Source organism: Odontesthes bonariensis, chromosome 1 (assembly GCF_027942865.1).
Source record: "Odontesthes bonariensis isolate fOdoBon6 chromosome 1, fOdoBon6.hap1, whole genome shotgun sequence".
Classification (NCBI taxonomy): domain Eukaryota; kingdom Metazoa; phylum Chordata; class Actinopteri; order Atheriniformes; family Atherinopsidae; genus Odontesthes; species Odontesthes bonariensis.
The window spans coordinates 25,028,527-25,045,948 of record NC_134506.1 but is presented as its reverse complement, the minus strand read 5'-3'; the positions used below and the strand labels follow the sequence as shown (position 1 = coordinate 25,045,948).

General features: G+C 42.1%; 2 protein-coding genes across 3 annotated transcripts; one reads left to right on the top strand and one right to left on the bottom strand.

Moving 5' to 3' along the window:
- Nucleotides 1-43: 43 nt before the first annotated feature.
- Nucleotides 44-4,010, top strand: foxf1 (forkhead box F1). The gene is made up of 2 exons (XM_075461933.1): nucleotides 44-1,333; nucleotides 2,426-4,010. Exons 1-2 carry the CDS (start codon nucleotides 355-357, stop codon nucleotides 2,587-2,589), a joined length of 1,143 nt encoding a protein of 380 aa, XP_075318048.1. The 5' UTR covers nucleotides 44-354; the 3' UTR covers nucleotides 2,590-4,010.
- A 1,087-nt stretch (nucleotides 4,011-5,097) lies between these two features.
- On the bottom strand, nucleotides 5,098-12,063 carry mthfsd (methenyltetrahydrofolate synthetase domain containing). Of its 2 annotated transcripts, none has more exons than XM_075461919.1 (8): nucleotides 11,917-12,063; nucleotides 11,693-11,796; nucleotides 10,780-10,893; nucleotides 10,128-10,241; nucleotides 9,944-10,034; nucleotides 9,003-9,115; nucleotides 8,647-8,772; nucleotides 5,098-7,483 (listed from the first exon to the last, which is right to left on the bottom strand). In XM_075461919.1, the coding sequence occupies exons 1-8, from the start codon at nucleotides 11,942-11,944 to the stop codon at nucleotides 6,731-6,733; spliced, it is 1,443 nt and encodes a 480-aa protein (XP_075318034.1). In that variant the 5' UTR covers nucleotides 11,945-12,063; the 3' UTR covers nucleotides 5,098-6,730. The 2 variants fall into 2 exon arrangements, with proteins under 2 accessions (XP_075318034.1, XP_075318026.1); XM_075461911.1 differs by lacking the exon at nucleotides 10,780-10,893 and adding an exon at nucleotides 10,604-10,717.
- Between the last annotated feature and the right edge of the window lie 5,359 nt (nucleotides 12,064-17,422).

Sequence of the window (17,422 nt, the reverse complement as noted above, 5' to 3'; positions counted from 1 at the left end):
AGGATGACCAAGACAGCTTCCATTGCCCGATGGCAACAGATAAGTAAAAAGTGAGCTCCTCGGACGCACGACAACACACCAACCGAAGTGGAAAGAGGCTCCTGTTCTACTCCTTGTACCATTTCGCTTGTTGCGCACACAGCGGTCCGGCTTCACGCTGCAGCAGGACAGAAACAAAAGAGAGAACTCAGAGTAAGAAGACAGTCGCGCCTTTGACTTGTCTATACTGTTCTTTTTTCTTTTTTCTTTTTTTTGCTCTTTATGTCAGCGAAGTAGTACAGCAAACTTTGTAGCGTTCATCGGTGGAGAGTTTTTTTTATTTGTCACCTCGAAGACTGAAATCTAGCCAGACTAATGACGGCAGAGGTCCAGCAGCCGCCAGCGCAGACTCCTGCCCAGAGCAGCCCGATGTCCGCTCCAGAGAAGCCGCACGGACAGACTGTGGTGATGGAAACCGCTTCCTCCACTACGAAAACCAAAAAGACAAACGCGGGGATCCGACGACCTGAGAAGCCTCCCTATTCATACATAGCCTTAATAGTTATGGCTATCCAGAGCTCTCCAACCAAGCGCTTGACGCTCAGCGAAATATACCAATTCCTGCAGAGTCGCTTCCCGTTTTTCAGGGGCTCGTATCAAGGATGGAAGAACTCCGTGCGTCACAACTTGTCCCTGAACGAGTGCTTCATTAAGCTGCCCAAAGGCCTCGGTCGACCAGGGAAGGGCCACTACTGGACTATCGACCCGGCAAGTGAGTTTATGTTCGAGGAAGGATCCTTCAGAAGGAGACCCAGGGGTTTTAGGCGCAAGTGCCAGGCGCTGAAGCCCATGTACAGCATGATGAACGGCCTGGGATTCAACCACATTCCCGAGTCTTACAACTTCCAGGGGAGCGGCGGGGGCCTATCCTGCCCGCCCAACAGTTTGTCTCTGGACAGTGGGATTGGGATGATGAATGGACATTTAGCAGGTAACATGGATGGGATGGGTCTGTCCGGGCACTCCATGTCACACTTGTCGACAAACAGTGGACATTCCTACATGGGAAGTTGTACAGGATCCACTGGGAGCGATTATCCCCACCACGATAATTCCGCCTCCCCTCTGCTCACCAGCGGGGGAGTCATGGAGCCTCATCCCGTGTACTCAAGCTCAGCCTCAGCGTGGGCTCCGGCCCCTTCAGCCTCACTGAATAACGGGGCTTCCTACATTAAGCAGCAGCCACTGTCACCTTGCAATCCGGGGGCGAACCCCCTGCAGCCCAGCTTGCCCACGCATTCATTAGAGCAGCCGTACCTGCACCAGAACGGGCACAGCACCGCAGATTTACAAGGTAACGTTTCATTTCTAAACTCACAAAACTAAAATGTTCAGAAAAAGTGCGGCACAATTTTATAAACAGGAAAATATGGGAGTGACAAATAAGAGGAGTAAACATAAGTAGGAACATTTCGTTCGCGTGTAAGGGATGCAATTATTAGGATAGAGTTTAGATCATATTTGCTAAACATGTAAAACATTTGTGCCAAATGTGGACCCAAATAGTGAACTGTGGCAGAAACTGCTTTTTTTTCACAGTCAAACAACGCAGGCTTATCTCTGCTATAACGGAAGGGCTTAAATTAAGGTCATTAAGACAAAATGACGAAACCAAAAGAAACCACGCTTTTTTTTCCCACAGAAATTTAGTTCTCTCGCGGTTTTGCTACAATTTGCTACGAATAACAAGGTAGCTATTGTCCACATAAAACCCAGATACCAAGCTTCAAACTCGCTCGGTTATATTTTCCTTAAAAAAAAAGGGAGGTACGAGAGGAAAGGGAGAGTCTGCCGGGACAGTTTAGAGTCATGCCAATGTCTTGGCAAGAAAAACAAGCGCGGTTTGGTCCAGCCTGCCTTGCCCCGAGGCTCTCAGTCCTCCGGGACTGGCGTGCAAGAGGGCCACTGTCAATTAGCCCTGCGAGCCCGCCTCTGTTTCTGACAGCCGTAATCGTGCTTGCTTAATGGACTTCGGCTCTGTGAGGAAAACACACATGCCTTCAAGTTATTAAGACGGAGTCGAAATCTGAGCTTCAAACATCAAACTTTATCTTGAAATAAAGAGCAAATTTTTAAGGAAAGTGTCAAAGCCCCCCTGTAAAAAAAAAAAAAAAAAAAAAGGGAAAAGGAAAAAGGAATGTCGTTTTTATTTTAAGTAGTTCCATAAAACTGAAGCCAGTTAACTCACAATTAGCAGTTAAGCCCGAATGCCTTTTCCCATTTTTTTTAAATTTATCAAAACATTTTTAAAGCAATATGTTTGTTTGTTTTTATTTCAATTTAAATCACAAACATAGACTTGCCTGCACATTTCAGTTCACCTAAAAACCTTTCAAAGTTCAAACGGTCTTTTTTTTAATCGACTTTTTTCACTGTCTCTCTGCAGGTATTCCTCGGTACCATTCCCAGTCCCCCAGCATGTGCGACCGAAAGGAGTTCGTGTTCTCGTTCAACGCCATGACGTCCTCGGCCATGCACTCACCGAGCAGCAGCTCGTACTACCACCACCAACAGGTCGCCTACCAGGACATCAAACCTTGCGTGATGTGATCGCCACCCGCCGTGGACAATCTGCAGACCACAGGACGGTGTCTCACAGACTTGAGCCATGCAGCTGAATGAACTGATATGAGAACAAATGACCACTGAGAGACGCGAGGTCACGTCACGGCCTCGAAGAGCGCTCAAGTAGACCGGACTACTTCTCTGCCCTGTTTCACACCGACACGGAGACAGGCCAATTTACGAAGCCGCCACCTAATAATAATATATGATAATATGAACTTTATCATGCCACCATCGTCGACCAGCGGGGCAAGGAGCGAAGGAAACCCTGCTGTTGTTTGGTACTTAGTCCTGCAGAGCGGATGACTATCGTTTCACACTATTGTTCATGTTTATTCGTCTTGTAAAAAAAAAGAAAAAAGAAAAAGAAAAAAAAAGCGCACTTCCATTTTCTCCGTTTAAAATTGTACACCCCCACCCCCCATTCTTTTTTTTTTTTTTTTTTTTTGGGACAAATTAGACACAAGTTCCCTTTTTGACTAATGTACCAACGTTGAATTCTGAAATTGATAATTATGGACACTACTTAGGCCCATAAACTGTACGTCCATATACTGTATACTGTGTAAAAATGAAAGATGGCACTTTTTGAATTGCCTATAAGCGCAACTTTTTCTTATTTATTCTGTAGGCCTATATTCTAATTTCAAGCGGATTGGCCAAGAAGTTACATGCTTTATTGGCAATATTTGTCAGAATGCCTATTATTTGTTATGAAATGAAAAGTGAGGATATATTGTAAGCACTGTGTCGTTTGTGTCAGATATATGTAGACCATTACTTTCAGCACTGTATACTTACTATATATTGGTAGGGAAATTAGGGTCCCCCAGCGGGGGCTAATGTTTAGGTTTTATTACAACAAACCATTTGTAAAAAAAAAAATAAAAAAAAATAAAAATAGGATTAATCCCCAGAGCTGTTCAGGCCCTGGAATCAATTCTATGAAATAAAAACAAGACTTATTTTGATTTGATCAAACATCCATCATCTCTGGTCGTTAAATAGGTTGAAACAAATAAGATTAAATTACAGTCATCGTCACAAACAAGATGAACAGCGTGCAAGCGATTTGGAGGAAAAAAAGGTGGGGGGGGGGGGTTGTGTGAATTTGGTAACACAATAATAACTCAGCAGCGTTCGTCTCTAAATTCGAATCATTGTAATGAATCAGTTCAGACTGAGCTAAACCAAACGCCATTTTTAACCGGGACAGCACAAAATGCGAACAAGGTCCAAAATCAGACTTTTAGAGCGACATAGAAGTGTTGATCTTGCCGTAATGATGTTGTTTTTTTTCACTGCAGAAGCTGGTAATGATATTGTAAATTGATATTCTATGCATAAATCCGATTTTCCACCAAACAATGATTCCATTGATTGAAAATAAAGTATTTGAAAGTGCAGTCTTAACATCCCCTTCTGTGGAAGAGTGCGCAGCGACGAAGGCAGAACAAAACAGAGGCTGAGTTTGGTCACAGGGAAAAGAGAAAACCTGCAGCACTCCCCGTCGTTCTGCCGGTGCAGCTGTTGTCCTTAAATGCAGCTTGTCCGAAACAAAAAAAAAAAATCTGCCTACTATCCTGAATAGCACACAATAAATGGTGCTGATCAAAATGAACGCTTATCTTGTGATGAATAGTTCCAGGGTGTCAAGCAAGACGCGCAAACGTTCGGAAGCGTGAAGAGAAGCTTTGTCTGACCCCTAAAACACATCACCTTGTACAGCAAAAGTCACAGGAATCAGATACAATTCAAGTAAACTATAATGATTAATGCGTGAAGGCCTGAATGCTTTACCACACCACCCAGTTAGACTACTTGGCCACAATTTATCACAACGGGCATGAGGCAACTTTCCCTAACAATATTCAGATTCTCACCAACTTGACCCAATTTGTGGCTTTAATTCATTTCAGTCATTTGAGTTGGTACCAGTAAGGATTATAAATTGCCTTTGCTTCTGTTTCAGAGATGTTTTGAGAAAAACTTGAGAAAACTTGACCTGATGTGCACCTCTTGTTATTTAGATGTTTTGGTAATTAGATTTTTACCAGACATGTAGAATTTTGCGTGCAGGCATACATTTACAAGAAAACGCAATGCCGCATTTTGACACTTACATTGCTTTGGAGATCTCACATGACCACCGACTGAACCCTAGCAAAATGCCACCGAGCACAGAGTGAGCAGGCTCGACAGCAGTGGAACAGCACATTAACAAACTGATGACATTTGCTGGGGTTCAGTGCTCTGGCGGTGCTCAGGAGAGAGATAGAGCTCCACAGCTGTTCTCAGGCCAGGACTGGATGACAGCTCCATAAAAAGCCTGCAGCCTGCAGACAGACACATTGTGGACTTGTGTCTCCGTACAACCAAGACTTCAGTGAGCAAAGAACACATATTTCACAACTGACTGTCATGTGAGTGATCGTCTGTCAGGTGAAAACTGCACGGAAACACAGAGGGGAAAAATGGAGGTACAAGATGGTGTTCTTAGGCAAGTATTTTTATTTGTTACACAAACTTAAATTGACCTTTTTACAGCCTGAGAGCCCATGTTATAGCAGATTAACTCACTCTTAAAATAGCATAATTTCCCCCTCCATGAATAAAGAAAGGGAATCATTAGGAAAACAGTCAACACTCAACATTTGCTCCAAGTCCGTCCTCCGTCACTGCAACAGTTTAAGCTGACTTTGTTGAATCGCACGTTCGCACAGGGTGAAATTCATCACTCTTCCACGACTAGTCAAAATGTCATCAGCGGTCTGAAATATCATCTTTTAAGTGGATCTTCTAACCCGAAAGTACATCTTTGGAAAAGCAACAGTCTGAGTGGGTGACAGGCAACACATTGTCATCTCCAATCAGGAGCAATTCCTCAAATGCAGCAAAACAAAGAAAATCCATCCCTTCAGTTTCAAATCAAACCTAAAGAAACAAACTGCGGTTTGTTAAAAAAAAATTTAAAAAAAGAAGAAAAGACTGAACAGGTACAGTCAAATTTTTAGTAAAGAATGTTGTCAAACTGAACTAAGAACACAGAACGCAATCAATGTGTCTTTTTTTAATCAATAAAAAGGTACAAATATCGATTTACAAATGGCAAATATCTTTTTTCTAAAATATCCAGAAAATAAACAAAAAAACAAGCACGTAGAAATGACTCAGCATGAGGCCACACAGCCCTCTGTTTAAATACTCCATATTTCCTAGTTGTTAACAAAACCCATAAACTGAAAGTAATGCTACAAGACGATACCCTGATTCTGTTGTGTAAGTAAGGGGAAATAATCATGGCTACAAATACGGCAATTTATACCCCTCACATTTCTGTGGAGTGTAATCTACGTTGGCCGTGTGTACCCAAGTCCTAAATTTGGCTCAAATGACAACAAAATTTTAGATTTACGACAACATTCATTGAATAAGTTCCATCAATTTAACTTCTTCGGGATGCAAAATTGAGAATCATCCAAATTTTAGAGGATTGACTCAAATCTGTAGAGACAAAAAAAAAATTATTAAATGGAGGAATCTCAGTGCCGCCCCGCGCTGCTGTGGATGATATGAATATCCATAAAAAGATTCTTTTCAATCTACAACTAACTGAAGAGAATTATGTGGCTGGCCACTTGGTGGTGCCAAGGTGCCAGGTCCACCAACACATTACTGGAGGAGGGGATATTGAGAGCTGTTTACGAGAAAGACCTTAATGAATCTTTATGTTATAGCAACTCAACCTTTCAGCCTGAAATCAGAGAGAGAAAGGCTGTTTGTAGGAATCATTCGCAATGAAGGAAGAAAGGCCATTAGGACACGCAGACCAGGAGGTGTGCGTCAATAGAGCGAGGCGCATTAAACAAGGCATGTTTAAGCACTGCAAAAATACAAAGATCTCGCAGGTACTGCTTTATGCTGCAAATCAATTCAATTTCCTCATAATTGTTAGTACTGCAGTTGCTTAATATTTCATCAAACTAATGACATTCAAGTAACTGAGGTCCAATTCTTTAAAAAAAAAAAAAAAAAAAAAAAGGAAAAAAAAAAGAAAAAGGCTCAACTCTTCTAAACGTATTAAGGGCTGGATAAAAATGTATATTTTTAGTACTGCCTGTTGTTTTTACTGCTCCGTCTCCCCAGCAGTGTCACTCTCAGCATCTGGTGGTGCCATTTTTGACTTCGGAGCAGCGGGTGGTTTTTGTCTCTTAATGGACTGTCCAGACCTTGTGCCTCCACGTTGGCTCTTGGCCAGCTCAGCCTGCAGATTGTGATCATTCAGACAGAGACCCTGCAGCGCCTCCAGGGCCTGATCTGCAGCCTGAGGGTCACTGTAGTCCAGGAAGGCCCGGTGTTGAGCTCCCTGCCAGGTGAGCCTGAGTGGCGCAGCTTCCCTCTCTCTGAGGGCAGTTTTCAGCTCACTAACACGCAGCCCAGCAGGGATTCCTCCCAGGTAAACTGTGGTCACACTCAGAGGGAGCTTACGCTGAGCCCCTGTTTCACCTCTACCTTGTTCTACGTCCTGCTCCTTCGTGTACTCCCTGTTTTTACCCTTTGGTGGCCTGCGTGTTTCACCCTCCTTATCTCCCCTGCCATCTCCTCTGCTTTCTTTCCTCATTCTACCTGGTCGCTGTCTGGTTTTCTGTTCTCCATCTACTCTTTTCTCCTGTGTGGATTCCTTACTAAATTCTCCCTCGACATCCTGCTGCGTGTGCCGCCTCGGTGTCCGTCTGGTTTGCTTTTTGGGTCGATCAGTCTGCAAACCGAGCTCTGCTGCAAGTGATGGTTCCCCGAGTGTAACATCCTTTCCTGCCTGCTCCTCCAGGGCACGCATCTTCTTCAGGATGGGGATCCTCTCCAGCTTTTCTGGGTCCAGCTGAAGACAAATTAATTGGTATTAGTCCATACTGCTCACAGGCCATATTTAATAACTACCTTTACAGAAGCAGGATACTTCACTTCCCACGTAGTTAAAAATAACGACTGCTTTCTTGATTTGTTGGGTCTTCAAGTGTCCTGGCAGCCTTTGATGCTGACCAGTCCTGTAAAGGATATACAAGCCTATTGTTTTTACACCGGCCTGTTTGACCCGTCGTTCCCCTGCCCCTGCAGAGCCAAGGTGGCTGGGCAAAATCAGCCTTTGATGATCAGACTCAGCCTTCCTGTCTGTGAGGTCACTGGCTCCTGTTTACTTACATGCGTGTCTTAAGGAACCCAGAGGTTACACACAATCTGGACACATGATAAGAATAATGCCCCCCATCATGTCTAATTAAAGACGTATTCTCAGGAGGAAAATCACGTGACGTCTCACTACCAATGTCAATAAGTCAGACCGAGTCAGAGGTACAGACCATAATTTAAACACTTATAGGAGACTAAATGGGATTTTAACAAATACTTCCACACTCAATACATAGAATGTGCATTGCATGTGCAATGTATGAAACTACACTCAAATTAATTCGAGTGAAGAAAAGAGTAACACAGGGGAAATATTACATAAAACGCATACATTGAAATATGACTGCTGTCTAAAGGGGTGCTCTTTTAAGGAGTAGTTGGACTATAAGTCCATTAGAGGGCAGTGTCACCTAAAATAAGGGCTTCTTGGAAACCTCAGGGGTCTGTTCTTTAATTTCACACTAAAAGTTCCAGAAAGATTTTTCAGTCCTGAATCAGTTCAGAAAACACCTAAAACTTTACATGACAGCTGACGTCTAATTCTGAACTGGACTACGAGATTGACAAACAAACAAAGTATGGTTTGTTACAGTTTTTGTTTTATAGTTTAAAAAAAAAAAAAAAATAGAAGTTTCACTTTTTGAAATTAAGCCAATGTATTTTTTATCATAACAGATATTATCATGAAGTCAAAAAGATTAAATTCTGATATTTCAATTAGTATGGTGGATTTTGAAATACAACATCTGAACTTTGAAATTAGCTACTTGCGAAGCTTAAGTAGCGCTGTTTGCCAAAGTGAAGCTAAATGTAATTTCCAGACCTTAATTCAAATAAAAAAATAATGTCATCTACCTTAGTCCAGATGATTCCCTGTGGTTTGGGTAGCTGGCAGTTAGTCTTAATAACTCTGGTGGGTGTGAGCACGTAGTCAACAGTCAGGTCATGATCTCCCATTAGCTCCTCTGGAATATCTACCACCTTAAACACAAATATCAAACAATTAATTTCTTATGAAATTTAACAGAGAGGTTACTACACAACTCCTATAATATGACCGTACTCACATGGTTGCTTGTTTATCATATTTTTAAAACCTCTCGGCATTGTATTTCTAATCCTTTTGTCAGTTAATTAGTTTACAAAGTAAATGCCGAAAAGTTCCATGAAACATTTGGTCTGTTTGGCAAGTTCAAATTTAGCAAACTAACCTGGCAGTCATGGACGACAGTGACTACCACAGCAGAGTCATTCACAGCCCCCATTGAAGCCATCATGGCGTACTCCATGTCAGCAAATCCCTCCCCTTTTCCAATCCGACAACCTGGAGGAGGCAAACACCATGAGCAAAAAATTGAATCACGTTATGAACAAAGTGGCTTGCATGTAAGGGCAGCAAAAGAAACATTTCCAATTCATTAAAGGAGCTAAATTAGGTTTGATGAGAACACATATAAACACTGGTCAACACTTTATGAGCAGAATGTGAAGATATGACTTTAGCTCCATTTGTAAAAGTATTCATGACAGTAAACATGACTTTCATTGCAGTACTCCGTTAGTTAAATCCTATCATCTCATCTGATAGTCAGGATGGAGAACAATTATCTGCTTATACACATCTACCTCTTTTCATTTCTGTTCTTCTTCATTTCTCCCTGGCAGGGTGAGCCCTGGTGCCTCTGTGGGCTAAGACGCATGCAGAGATGCATACAGACTATTCAAGAAGAACTCTGTCATATACTTCAAGTGCTGTAAGGGCCCTTAAATGTTCTCCTGTGGATACTGTGATACATTAAGCTCGGATCTTCCAAGTAGTGACTTCGTTGTCTAATAACATAGTCTTTGGGCAGAGAAACCGCTCAGTGATGGTGTGACGTTCAATGCTCCGCACAGAGTAAGGATGCTGATCATGTTGATGCCGATAGTACATTTTACTGCCACTGCTGGTTTAACTGGTCAGGAACTCGAGGCAAGGCTCATCTAAAAAAAAAATTTTTTAAAAACACCACAAAGCCCCATGAGTAATGTATTATTTGGGATAGGTTTACTTTAATCGATCTGTTAGTTCGGTCAATTTGCAATAGATCTCATCTAACTTCATTAAACTGAACAATTACGGTGAGGTGGTGAATTGTTGGTGCCAACAAACCTTTCTCTGATACTGCAACAGAGCCAACCACCACCAAGTCTACCTTTACCTGTGCATCCAGGCCAACAGGCACGCTGAAGTCTTTCACACCCTGAAGCAGTTTCAAAAGAGACAGAATAAATAAACCGCAATATCATTGAAGGTCAATGAGTAAAAATTTATGCATATATCTAAACATTCAAACCTGAGAGGAGGCGCATATGCGCAGCTGTTCTTTGGTGGCGCCCTGGGGAGGAATGATCTTGTTGAAAAGACCAGTGCGAAGACGGGGAGTTGGAACCAATAAAGTTTTCCTTGCCTGTGATAAATTGTCCAAAAAATGAGACACTAAAGATTCTTAATCATTTTACATGGCTGTAGGTTGATACTACATGACATAAAAAAAATTCATTGAGTGATGGCTAAAGTGGCAAATGTGACTCAAACTCAGCAGATGCAAACTGGTTGTTGTGCTTGAAATGAAATTTACAGAGAGAAGTGAATCAGAAGGTGTAATTAAGAAACTTACAACAGAGGATCTATAAATTCCTCATAAAAGCTTCCACGTGGAGGGTCAAAGTGAAATGGTTACAAAACATGTAAAGACGAGGAAAGAGTTTTCTCTAATGCAGCCTGAAGCACTCTTCATGCTATTTCCCCCCTCCCGCAGTGCAGTGCTACCTGCAGAACTGCTAGTCGGGCACCTTCCAGGGGTTTATCAGGATCCACCTTCACCTCAGCTGACTGGGTGAACGCCTGCAGCTCCGCCAATTTGGTGCAGGCCACAAAAGCACCCTAAAGAGAAGAAAACAGCTTTTGATAATAAAAAAAAAAAAGCTTTTTTTAATTCAACTTACTTCCAGAGCGACAAAGCGTGCCTGCTGCTGCGGTCTGTCTGGGTTTACTTTGACTGTCTGGCTGGACTTGAACTCCTGCAGCACCGCAAGCCTGTTGCATGCTTGAATTGCACCCTGGCCAGTCAGCACACAGGAAAATAAACACATTGGATGCATAGAACAGGACAACAATTAATCATTCAAAACGAAAAAAAACATCAGTCAAAAGCAGCAGTCAAAAACAGCAGCAACGCGGCGATGCTTTTACAAACATGACCACTTTCATCCTTAAACAGACTTACATTCACAAATGAATTATATGTACATATGTCATGTAGGTATAATTTTCTAGTGCGTTTCTTGTTCTGCTTTAAGTATGGGTCATTTTTATTATGACTAAGCAGATTTCGAACAACATGCGTAACAATGGAGCCACTAAGCAAATCAAACTCAACCAAAAGCTCAAGCTGCATGTATGCCGCCAAATTATGTGACCCAAACAGGTATTTCAGCTGTATTGCCACTGATGTTTCATCATAGTTTTAACAGACTTGGATTCGAGGTATTTGTTACCAAATATGCCACTCAGCAGTATTTAGAAGTGGGTAAAAAGAGAGGGTTCAAATTGTATTGCTACACGAACGGGAGCTTGAGTGTATAGGCGTGTCTCTGTGGCATTAACAACTCTCCTGACAATATTTAGTCAACAGCTGTCCCAAATTATTTTTAGTGTCCCTCAAAAAAACTAAATGACCCTAATGACCCGAAAAGCTCAGGCCCCACCATGTGTGGAGAAAAGGGCAATGAAAAAACGTAAATATCTAGATAAAGACATTGCAAAAGCCGAAGATTCCTTATTAGGCTACAGAATTTGGGTCAACTTCTGAAAAGCAACAGTGTTGGCCTCTTCTTCAACTCAATTGCTGTAACTTGCCTTGAAGTTTGGGATTCTGTTGTGAACAGGCCTTGGAAAGTTGGCCAGATTGTTTTCCTCTATGTAGTCCCAAACCTTCTGACGAATGTCCCATTTCGACGCCCCTGCGGGAGAGAGAAACGGGCTTTATGAAAATGTACAGCCAGGCGAAGCAACATCAACCATGTTGATCAAACAACGGTCCGTTTTAACAACCAAACTAACGTCACGAAGATTCACCGTACCTGGATTTATCTTTATGACAGGCTCCATTGTGGTATTAGTGATACAAACTGTTTGCTTCTACAACACTCGACTGCGTTTCACGATGTTAAATCTTCCACGTGAGCAGTAACATGAAGAAACAGCTGCTTGTCAGTGTTTATCACAGCTACGGCGGCTCAGAAGGATGGCTTTAACGAAACGCGAACGCGAAAGTACCTTCAAACCGCATGGGCGTTTTAAACGGAAATAGTGAGACATTCAGAGTGCTTTTGATACCCGACACACACAAATTGACTTGAAAGGTGGGAAATTATATAGAGCACAAGGGGTGTGAATGCTTTTTTTTCTGTTGGAGATATAATTCCATCCTAATTTGCATACTACAAGTAAACAAGTTTTTTTGTTCATTTCTTTCAGGTCTAAAGCGGATTGATAATATCATACAGATGGCACGAGAAAGCTGGAGAGAGGATGGGATGGACTGATGCAAATATTTGAGGTACCCAGTCATATGAGTTTGCAAGAGGTCAGAACACACATTATTTCCCATACGAGGAAGGGGCCAAATAAGGGTCTGCTAGAGGACAGCTCAGCAGAATGAGGCCTGAGGCTTCAGTGTGAGCTGAAGAATGGCAACTTGCCATTGGTAAGTGGTTGCTTTGAATAAAACTGTAATGGTTGAGAAGCTATTGGCATTGATCAAAGTGTGGTCTTGCGGGGACTGGGAAGTTAAACATACATATTTCTATGAGTAAGTTGAGGCAACTGCATGAAAACACATATCATTTAGTCACTGAAGATTTATCCATAGAGTGACGTGTTGGTGAGCAGATAGTTTGTGTTTTGGGATCTGATGACAGCAATGTAATCTAATTTGATGCTGGGAAGCAAACCACACACATGCAATGGAAAATTTTATGGTTGAAAGAGTTTAAAACCTGGGACAACATCATAAAAGCATTGTTCTCACTGCTTCTCACTCTAGTAGAAACAGCCAAAGTTGGAGTACTTAAAGCGAATATTAAACAGAACTAGAACATTTCTGAAGAAATTTGGATGGGTGCCAAGCTACTGCCTGCCCAGAGACAGATTCTGTGCTCAGAGACCTGCTTGTTGCCAGTCAAGCATTAGATATTTGCAATCCAGAATGAAATCTCAGATACTGAGATACTGGCTTGGTGAAACCTACCTGCTTTAGGCATCATGAGTGAGGGAAAGCACACAGAAGGACTGTAAACCTGAGAGAGACAGAGGAGGACAGGTTTTGCCCCCTTAGAACAAACAGCTGTTTCAATAGATTATTTAAGTCAAATAATTAGAGAAAAATCGAGATAGTGACCGTAAGTCATGATGTCAGACTGCTGCTTCCACTAGTAGACAGAGCTTCGTCACAGGTCTCTCCAGAATACTGGTCCTAGTTTGAAGACGCACAGTGCGTACCAGACCCTTTGCATCTGGTCTGATATCCAAAACTTTCCCTATGATCCAAGATCCTCTAGTCTGTTGCGTCTGCACACAATATAGTCAGATATTACCTTCCTGGCAGCAGAGTTTGCGTTAGTTATCCAGTATTTTTGCTGTAACCTGGACAGCATGTGATTCCTCCCCACATGCCCCAGTTGATTATGGATATGGCGCAAAATGATCTTCAGGAGTCAGACTTTGCCCTTTTAGTGTGATTTTAAGTTCTGAACTTTCTTGTCCACTTCTTGTTCTTCATTAAGGCCTGCAGAAGCACTAAACTCCTCCCTCTTGTGCCAATGTCATGATCGCTGCTTTGATTTTTAAAAACCAAGCTGCAGACGTTTTTAACTTAATCCAGGATGAAAAATAATTGATCAGCTGGCTGGTGGCCTTTTCCACATCCTTGAAAATAACATTGACTGTCAAGTCCCTTTTGACCTCTGGGTCATCGTCAGAAACCACATCACAATCTCTTTTCAGATTAGGCCATTCCTCCTCTGGTTTGGAGAGAAACTCAGATCCATTTAACCATCTCCTGCCTGTCAGGAAATCCTGATCTTTCATTCCTCTTCATGCTTCATCTTTTGAACCCACATATCTCCACTGCTCAACATCTGACGCTTCTCTGATGACAGAAGTTCTGTTTGCCACAAAAGTGTGGAATTGTTTGGTCTCATTTGCGATGTATTTAAGAACTGTTGTGCTGTCTGTCCAGAAAACTGATTTCTCCAGCATAAGTTGCAACTCCTTCCGTAGCGTTAACTCAAACAGTGAGAACTGCAGCTGTGAGTTCCAATCTTGGGATTGTGGTCTGCTTGAGGGGAGCAACTCTAGCCTTTCCCAAAAGAAATGCTACCTGTATCTTATCATCCTTTTCCAGTCTCAGGTAAGACACAGTTCCATATCCAACTTGACTGGCAGAAAAGTGGTGAAGCTGTGCTGAAACTGGGACTCCAAAGTCTCTGGGTTTAATACAGCGTTCCACTTTGAATTCATCCATTTTTTTGGAGATCCTGGAGCCATTCAGACCATTGCTTAGAGAAGGCAAGGGGAATTACTTCATCCCACTTCAGGTTTCTCCTGCAGAGCTCCTGTAGCAACAATTTGGCTGGCATACTGAATGGGGCCAAAAATCCCAAAGGGTCATGAAGAGAGCTGACCACTGAAAGAATGCCTCTTCTGGTCTGTGGTTGTTCTCGAACTGAAGTTCTGAACTGAAACATATCAGTCCCAATGCACCATTGTAGCCCTAGTGCTCGCTCTGTTGGAAATTGATCAACATCCAAATCCAGCTTCATCATTTTATTTGCTCTCCTCTCCTCCGTGACTGACAGCAGCACAGTACGGCTGTTGCTGATCTATTTTGAAAGAGCAAATAATCTTTTTTCACAGAGAGCAGTCAAATCCTTGACCATCTGTACTGCTTCTACGTCTGAAGCCATGGCTTTCAGGCAGTCATCCACATAAAAATTATGTTTCACTGTATTGATCACTTCAAGTGGGAAATGCTGTGCATTGTCTTAGGCTGTTCTCCTTAGAGCATAATTTGCACAACTTGGTGAGGATACAGCACCAAACAGATGAACTCTCATGCGATGTTCCTGTGGAGACTGTGCAGTATCACCATCTGGCCACCAGAGGAAACGGGGAAAGTTGATGTGTTTATCTGGGACATGTACTTGATGAAACATGGCTTTGATGTCCGCCATTATTGCAACATGTTCTTGCCTAAATCGAATGAGGACTCTAATCACAGTATTAGTCAGGTCAGGTCCCTGCAAGAGTTGGCTGTTCAGTGATGTCCCTTTATATGTTGCTCCACAGTCAAAAACAACTCTCAGTTGGCCTTTTCTGGGATGATAGACTCCATGATGGGGAATGTACCACACCTTTCCCTCACTTTTTTTCAGTTCATCAGCAGGCACCACTTCAGCATATCCTTGAGCGATCATGTCATTTAAAGCTATAATGTGTAATATTTCACGGACAATGAATGTCTCCATGTCGCTCCGCCATTTTAAAACTACGGGATTTGTAGAAGGACATGTCATCAGCTTCGCATTTTCCGTTTCCAATGTGGACATGTCCTTCTACAAATCCCGTAGTTTTAAAATGGCGGAGCAACATGGAGACATTCATTGGAGTGTAACACTCTTATGTACATTCGTATGCTGAATATAAAGAATATAAGAACACTGCACTTTTGTGATGGAGGTAATTAATAACGATTGAGGTAATACTTGTGAATGATAAGACTCAAATTTGTTAATAGACAACGTGAAATGTTACACATTATGGCTTTAAGAATGCAGCGTATTCCTCCTTAAATGTGCTGTTCCTGTTAAATTTTCTTTTCAGGCTTTAAAGGCGCTGTTCTGCATCACAGCGAATGTTTGGCAAGACACAATCCTCCTGTCGGAAAGGTAAGTCAATACAATAATGACCTTCAATCATTTCTGCTGTGCTGCTTACAACATTCGTGTACTTGACATCTTCTCTGGATATTTCAGACTGCTCCTCAGCTGATCTCTCATTAAAATCGTGGTCATATTGTTGAACCAACATGTCTTGAAGATGTTCAACGGAGATTCGGTTGGCTGTTACAGCAGGGCGGCCACTTTTACAGCTTGTGCCACGAAGTGGACCATTAATAAACCAACCAACCCTAGTTCTTATTGCATAGGGTCCTCCATCTTGGCTGTTTATTACCTCCCAAGGCTCCATTACTTTGGAGGCATCAGTTTCAATTACGAGGTCTACATCTGCCTCAATGTCATGGACCTTTACATCCTTCAGATAAGACCATTGAACAAGATCCTCTTGTTGAGGGACATTGAGTGAGGACACAAGCATGGATCTCTGTGTTAAAGCATCAGATAACTGGATGAAATCGTTCATGTTCACAGCAGACACCACAAGACCTGACAAAATGTGAGCGTTTAGCGTAATTTTCTTTTGTCCCATTGTTCTCGTCAAAAAACGTGTCTTTTTACCACTCACATTTAATTTTTTTGCCAGGCTCTCTGTGCAAAATTTTCCTGAGCTTCTGGGGTCCAGAAAAGCATATGTCCATAGAGTTTTGTTACTCTTGGGGCTCCTAACTTTAACTGCAACAACAGATAAGATAGAATCATCTTCAGCACCGGCCCCAATATGACCACAGGTCTGTGACATTACAGTAGAAACACTTGGAGAGCTCACAGTCTGTAGTGATTGTTTGGAGAATTTACCTTTATCCTGTCGCTCGATATGAAGGATTCCTGGGTGCTTTTGGTTACACACGCTGCAATCCAAGCGACTCCTACAGTCTTTGCTCATGTGGCCTACCTTCAGGCAACCAAAACATATTCCCTTTTCCTTGATGAAATTAATCTTATCCCGATGTAATTTTATTCTAAACTGAGAGCAGTTATCCATCGAGTGACTACTTTGTGAACAAAACAGACAACTTTGAATTGAGGAGGGCTAGATTTTATTTCCTGTACATTGAGTCATGTCTCCTTCCTTTATCGTGGTTACATTAGTAACAAAACTGCTTTCCTTCTTCCTTTGCATGAAATGGCTGGTCTTGAAGGACATGGATTTGGTAGGTGGTGAGTCTTGAATGTTGCCAAAAAGCAGATCTGAGGCAATTTTGACCTACTTTTCAATAAAAGTGACAAGATCGACAAATAGTGCTCTCTGACCTTTTTTCTCAAGTAGGTTACAAGCAACATTCCTCCATCTTTCCCTTAGCTTGTACGGAAGTTTCATGATGATGCTTCTCATGTTAGAGGCCAAGTCCAGCTCTTTCCATTTGAGTCATTTGCTCTGTTAAATTCAAACATCCTTGCAGATATAGAGAAAACGACTGTAATGTTTTAACATCCTCACTTTTAACAGGTGTCCAGTTAAGAATTTTTTCCATATAAGCACTTGCAATTTTGTATTCATTTCCAAAATGCTCTGCGAGAAGAATTTTGGCCTTGTTGTATCCCATCTCTGAGGGCAAGTGTTGGCAACTGTGCACTAAGTTCCTTGGTTCCCCCCTGAGGGGTATTCCACGAAAGTAGCTAAAGAAAG